Source organism: Seriola aureovittata, chromosome 6, assembly GCF_021018895.1.
Source record: "Seriola aureovittata isolate HTS-2021-v1 ecotype China chromosome 6, ASM2101889v1, whole genome shotgun sequence".
Taxonomy (NCBI): domain Eukaryota; kingdom Metazoa; phylum Chordata; class Actinopteri; order Carangiformes; family Carangidae; genus Seriola; species Seriola aureovittata.
Genome location: NC_079369.1, coordinates 19,384,385 through 19,391,542, shown reverse-complemented (window position 1 = coordinate 19,391,542; position 7,158 = coordinate 19,384,385). Strand labels below are relative to the sequence as shown.

Genomic DNA, 7,158 nt, shown 5'->3' with positions numbered 1-7,158 from the left:
CCAATCATCGGCTGTCATCATCGAAAGCAAAAAATATAGTTTGCGAAATAAAAAATATTCCTTAATTTAGTACTACTTATTCCTGGTCATATGGTCACGTGTTCATTAAATGTTTCTGACGTCATCCATTGCTTATAAAAGGCGTGGCGATGATTTCCAGACATCTAAACTCGCAGCTCCAGAGCGGAAAACACTGCGTAAGAGAGGCGAGAGAAAAGGAAGGAAAGAGAAGAAACCCCGACAAAGTCCTTGGAGTATGAACAGACTCACATTTGCAGTTTTCCTGTTGGCCCTGGGGTTTCTTGTGTGCGAAGGAGGTGAGTAAAAGAAAAACAGGATGATATTCAACAGTTTAAGCAGGGGCTGGGAATCTTAAAAGTTCTGCTTGAATGTGTTAAAAAAAAAATTAGAATTGTTGTATTATTTCAGAAGTCATTGCAGTTATTATAAAATAAACAATATGTTGATATGTATAAGACTATAACAGTCTATAACACTAAAAGGTAAAAATAAAAACTACCATGAACCTCAGCTCATATTTGAATTATATTATGGTCTAATAAAGTAGTATTTTTGAAATTTTAAAGATATTTTTGTAACTTTTCTCACACATTTTTGTTCTCATCTGAAGGGAATTCTTTATCATTCTTTAACATTATCTGTTACAGGTAACCCATGTTGCTCAGAGCCATGCCAGAACAGAGGTGTTTGCACAGCACTGGGAACAGATAATTATGAGTGTGACTGCACACGCACAGGATATCATGGACAAAACTGCACAACACGTAAGTCTAAATAGAACAACATATTATATCACATATTTGTTTTGGTGATTTGTTCAATTGATTTACTTAATTACTCTCTTGGCCTTTACAGCTGAGTTCCTCACCTGGATCAAAATGTCCCTGAAGCCATCGCCGAACACCATCCACTACCTGCTCACCCACTTCAAGGGTTTCTGGAACATCATCAACAACATCTCATTTCTCCGGGATGCCATCATGAGATATGTGCTGACATGTAAGTGTCTCTAGCTGAAGGCAAAATGAGATGGATTGGAACCTGCTTCATAAGACATTAAATAATTTGTAAAGCAAGTTGTAGAGAATCAGATGCAGTGTTTATAATAATAATGAAATGCTTTTTTTTTCCCCTCCGTAGCCCGATCCCACATGATTGATAGTCCTCCAACCTACAATGCAGATTATGCTTACAAAAACTGGGAAGCTTATTCCAACCTTTCTTATTATACGCGCACCCTCCCCCCTGTGCCAGAGGATTGCCCAACCCCCATGGGAGTAGTAGGTGAGTACACTCTCTCTGTGTCTGGAGAACCAGTTTTCTCAGATTTTTGAATACTGAGCAAGAGCGTCCATTACATCACGGGAAAATGCACACACTGAAATGATTCCCTCTGCTGGATTGACGGAGTGGAAATATGCTGAGGGAACACAGCTTAACCTGCCCCAGCAAGCCAAAACTAAAGACATGAAACTACCTTTTGCACTATTCACACTGAAAATATAAAGTAAACCTCAATTGTTGCAGTTTTCCCTTAAAGTAAACCATCACACCTCAGTTAGAGCAATGTGTTTTATTATTTATATTTATATTATTTGTATTACAGTGTTGATGTTTACTGGAATGTTCTTAATTGTTTCTCCAGGTAAAAAGGAGCTACCTGATGCAAAACTTTTGGCTGAGAAGCTCCTGATGAGGAGGCAGTTCATCCCGGACCCTCAGGGCACCAGTCTGATGTTTGCGTTCTTCGCGCAGCATTTCACGCACCAGTTCTTCAAATCTGATATGAAGAAAGGACCTGCTTTTACCCTGGCCAAAGGTCATGGGGTAAGTCGAGCAGATTTCAGACTACATCAGATTTCAGTCTGGAAAAAGAAACCACATTTCAGAATGAACGAGTTTTTAAACATGTATTAACATTGCTGTATTTTGCTTTTAGGTGGATCTCAACCACATTTATGGAGACAACCTGGAGAGGCAACACAAGCTCAGACTCTTCAAGGACGGCAAGCTTAAACATCAGGTATGAGAAGAGACAGATGTAGTAGCTCAGGCAGCCACATGTTTCAGACCACAAAAGTTGCTTAAAAATGATTTCTTCTCTTGCGTACCTCTGCAGATCCTGGATGGAGAGATGTACCCCCCAACAGTAAAGGAAGTAGGTGTCGACATGCACTACCCTCCTCATGTCCCTGACTCTCACCGCTTCGCTGTGGGCCACGAGGCATTCGGCCTGGTCCCTGGTCTGATGATGTACGCCACCATTTGGCTGCGGGAACACAACCGGGTGTGTGATGTGTTGAAGGAGGTACACCCCGACTGGGATGACGAAAGACTCTTCCAGACCACACGGCTCATCCTGATTGGTAAGTTCAAGAAAGATTTTTATGACATCTGAACAAATTAAAAAAAAAAAAAAAAAAAAAAAACTTTCGCTGTACAGTAGCTGGGGAAGTAAAATCAAAACACTAAGATGATATTAATGTAGTTACCATGGGAGTTTCAAATAGTGTACTTTTTATTTCGGTGAGTGTTGCACACAGTGGAGCATTTCAGGAACAGAATTTACAGAAAATTGTGAGAATTTATTTTCAACACTAGAAAGTGGGAACGGTTTTTGATTGTCTAGTGTCAAACTCTGCTCCGAACATTGTTCTGGACAGTGACACTCAAATGTCCAACAATGAGCGAAACACATTTTTGAGTGGAGGGGGACTTCAAACATCTATAGTATCTGCATGATATAAAATATTTAATCATCTGTCCTGTAGGTGAGACCATCAAGATTGTGATCGAGGACTACGTGCAGCACCTGAGTGGCTATCACTTCAAGCTCAAGTTTGACCCTGAGCTGCTCTTCAACCAGCGTTTCCAGTACCAGAACCGTATTGCTTCAGAATTCAACACCCTGTACCACTGGCACCCGCTGATGCCCGATACTTTCCACATTGAGGAGAAAGATTACAACTACAAACAGTTTGTCTTCAACACCTCTGTAGTGACTGAGCATGGCATCGGCAACCTGGTGGAGTCATTTACCAACCAGATTGCTGGACGGGTAAGAATTCTTATTGTCTTCTGGCGGCATTTCATTTGAGATTGTAACATTGCTGTTGCTTTAAGGCTGTATAACTAACTTTTCATTCATACTTTAGGTTGCTGGTGGCCGTAATGTCCCTGGACCTATCATGTACGTGGCCATTAAGTCCATAGAAAACAGCAGACAAATGCGTTACCAGTCTCTGAATGCCTACAGGAAACGGTTCAACATGAAGCCCTACAGCTCTTTTGAAGACATGACAGGTGAGACAAAGTCAAGATCACACACAAAACCTAAATACTTGTAGGTGGAACGGAAAACGTCAGAGGATTAGTGAAGAGGTTATTATTGACATGAAGTGAAAGGAAATATCACCTCAAAGGCCAAATCAGTGCTGCATTATTAATAGCATTGTCATGAACTGATCATAGGAATGAAAATTGGGCTCGAAAAACAAACCCTATCGCAACAGGTCATAAGATCAAACCTTATGTCATAGGTAACATATTATGAAGGAAATAGTTTGGTCTGACTTTGAGTCTCCACCAGCTTTTGAGGTTAGGAATTTATTTCCGTTACTCTTAAGAGCCAGATGTTCATTTCATCTTGGGATAGTGTAAGCAGATTGTCATCACAGAGAGTAAGACATAAACAGACAAGAGGCCTCCTACTTCAGAGGAGAAGATTTAAATTATGCAGAGGATTTAATGTTGATTGAAAACTATCTGTGATATATGAGTAATAATGTTAGTGTGAGACAGATGAGGAAAAAGCAGCAAGAGCAAGTGGGGTGAGAATTTTTATCTGAAATGCTGGATTTGAATCATTTGAGTCAAAACACAGACCCTGATATTTAGACTAGCTACGAGCTTTGCAGCTGCTGAACCAGTGAAAGCGGCCAGACTGAGTAAACAATTTTCCTCATTTGTGTTACTCAGGAGAGAAAGAAATGGCCGCACTGCTGGAGGAGATGTACGGACATGTCGACGCTGTGGAGCTCTACCCAGGCCTGCTGGTGGAAAAACCCAGGGCTAATGCCATCTTTGGGGAGACCATGGTGGAGATGGGAGCCCCTTTCTCCCTCAAGGGCTTAATGGGAAACCCCATCTGCTCCCCGGAGTACTGGAAGCCCAGCACCTTCGGAGGCAACGCGGGCTTTGACATCATCAACACTGCCTCCCTGCAGACGCTCGTCTGCAATAATGTGCGGGGTCCATGTCCCGTGGCATCCTTTCACGTGCCCAACATCAAAGAGACGGGATCCATGATCATCAACTCGAGCACGTCCCACTCAGGCGGCAGTGACATAAACCCTACAGTCATTTTGAAAGAAAGGACTACTGAGCTCTAATTTTGTATTTCATTTGGTTATTTTTTAATATATATATATATATATATATATATATATATATATATATATATATATATATATATATATATGTCTTTATGTAGATATATGTCTTTATTTATTTATTTATTTTTTATATTTATTTGTTATTCTATTTATAATACGACACTAGTGCATGAGTGCAAAATTGATTTTTTTTATGGAATTGTGTATATTTCTATCTGGTTGTCAAGCACAAAGTCCTGCACTTGTTTATTTATTTAAAGACTTGTTGTATTATAAGAAATATATAAAAGTAATATAATGACCTCAGTCACTGTAACTTGATACTTGAAGATTAGTTTACAGTTGCAGCTACAGAGAACACTACACTTCTTTTGTAGATTAACTGCTGCTCTCCCATTTGTCTTCATGCATTTGTATGGTTGTCCCAGTAAGCTACTGTTTTACAGACAGTGATACATGAGTACACTATAGTAGTGATGTTAACAGTTAGCTACATGACTGATCTTGTATCATGTATCACATTATCATGTAATGTACATAATGCATTCCTCTTTCACTATTGTTTTACAGATTTTTTTTGCCACTTCAGACTGTGTATTGTCGAGTGTTATTTAAAATGACGTTAATAACTTTGTTACTACTACACTACAATGTTGTTTAGAATTACATCGTGGTTCTATAGATATTGTTTTATTTGATTTATCAGAGCCTTGCCAAACTGACACTAATAAACACTACCAGGAAATAATGCACATTTCTCAGAAATCCACTGGCGTTGTTGTTATTTTCAAAGTGACTCTTATTATGCTCTTATACAAACTCTCTTACTGATGCCTCAAGAGGACTAAAGCTTTTCCGTCCAACAGACACAATGTAATCCACATACTGGTTTAGAAGTTCAGATGTTATCAATGGACGAATGAATGCAAAAGATTATTCTTTTTTCTTTTGTTTTGTAAGAATTCATTGTAAACACAAAGGCAGACTGTTACAGTACAGTCTGTTGTTACTCTGACAGTCAATAACACACTATGGTTAAGAACTCAGTTTTCTAAATGTGACACATCCCACAGATATTTTAATGCAGGTGTGATATCATACTGCTATGGAAATCAATTTCAACTCTATGTATTGCTTGGTTATCAACCTATAAGGCTAAGATAACTGCATTTCACAGAAGACCATGAAATTAGGTAAAAAGCTCTGGAAAAAGAGTGGATGAGTTAAGAGTATTTTGCCCACGTCTCTTCCCAAAGTCAAGAATGAACGTTCACACTCAAACTTTATAGCTGTAGTTGTGTACACTTACTATAAACATATTCTAGAACTCAAAAAGGTGACGGGGTGTTTCTGTAAACACACTATTGGTTTGATTATGCTGGGTCAAATATTTCATACCCGTTACTACAGTTATGTCTCAACAGTAAGTGACAAATGTGTAATCAACAGGTGGGGACCAATATAGTTGAATATTTACAAAATGCGGAGACCAATCACTCATTCCCTCACATTTTGTGCCTTGGGAATGAACTGTTGAGGTGCCAGGCTTTTACTATTATTTCAGGCCACGCAATTGAAACAGAATGTTTGCTGCGGGCTGTTGATGTTTGTTTCAAGGTTTTCCTCATGTTTGACATCAACCACACCTGGAAGTTTCTTCAGGATGCGGTGAATCATATTGATCGGCATGAGTCCTCATCTGTGACAGTTTTGAGGACGTTTGTTCAGCCCACACTTAGGGTGTGTGAAAATGTTTTTTATATTATTATTATTATTATTATCATTATTATTATTATTATTCTGCAGGGCAGTGAGACAGGAAATAACCCAATGTATGGGTATTATTTAACCAAGAGTTAATTTCACTCACTCCGTTGGATCAAATGAACAATCCAGCATCCGGGGGTAAATGGTAAAACCCAGCACTTGGCTCAAATCTACCCAGTGCGTGTCCTGTCCCATAGTTGCTCAGCAGTGGGGTTAAAGTTGTTGTTTTTTTATCTACAGGTGTGAAAAGTGCAAGTGAACGACAAACAACATTGCACAGAAATGAACAGCAGATCAATTATCTTAATGATAAGATGAATGTGATTAACGTAATAAATTACAAGTGACCTTCAACTTCTACGTAACTCCTCAAAGAGGGCTCGAAGGGTTGTTGTTTCATCTCAAGCCACATTCCCTCAACACACACTCTACACCACTTTGTGCAGCTGAAGAGCTTTCACTTTTCAGCACATCAGATGAAACATGTAGACACTTGTCAGGCTCAAGGAGATTAAAGGAAAGCAATTTATTAGTCCATATTCCCGAGGCAAAGTAAGAGTGTTCTTGAGTAATAATACAGTATATTCCAAGCAACAGTTTCTGTGTATTGTTCTGTTTTGATATTACTGTACTTTGTGTACACACGCTACATGAATGGAAATGGGGAAATGGCTGCATACAGATGTTGGTATTATGCACATTCCTAAAACTAAAATTCCATTAGTGGATGTATGATTTGCCGGGAAAAGACGCAGAGGAATAAAATGGCTGTTTTACTGTATATGAGGTGTGAAGATAAGCGCCCAGTCCAGAGGCGTACAGGAAACCTTGCCTCAGCAGTATAGGCAGGCAGTTCAACAGAAGAATTGTGTTGTTTTTTAGGGTACTCATTCCAAAACAAACATGGTGGAAGGAATGTTGACGTGACTGGCGGCACAAAGTGGTGAGTCAGGTCGCCAGGCATCATCCAATCTAA

The 7,158-nt window shown here is 39.3% G+C and overlaps 1 protein-coding gene across 1 annotated transcript; it reads left to right on the top strand.

Moving 5' to 3' along the window:
* The first annotated feature begins 164 nt into the window (after window positions 1-164).
* On the top strand, window positions 165-5,184 carry ptgs2b (prostaglandin-endoperoxide synthase 2b). Its single transcript, XM_056379473.1, has 10 exons — window positions 165-317; window positions 669-785; window positions 877-1,020; window positions 1,162-1,305; window positions 1,667-1,848; window positions 1,961-2,044; window positions 2,141-2,387; window positions 2,793-3,079; window positions 3,177-3,324; window positions 4,000-5,184. The coding sequence occupies exons 1-10, from the start codon at window positions 257-259 to the stop codon at window positions 4,410-4,412; spliced, it is 1,827 nt and encodes a 608-aa protein (XP_056235448.1). The 5' UTR covers window positions 165-256; the 3' UTR covers window positions 4,413-5,184.
* Window positions 5,185-7,158: the final 1,974 nt, after the last annotated feature.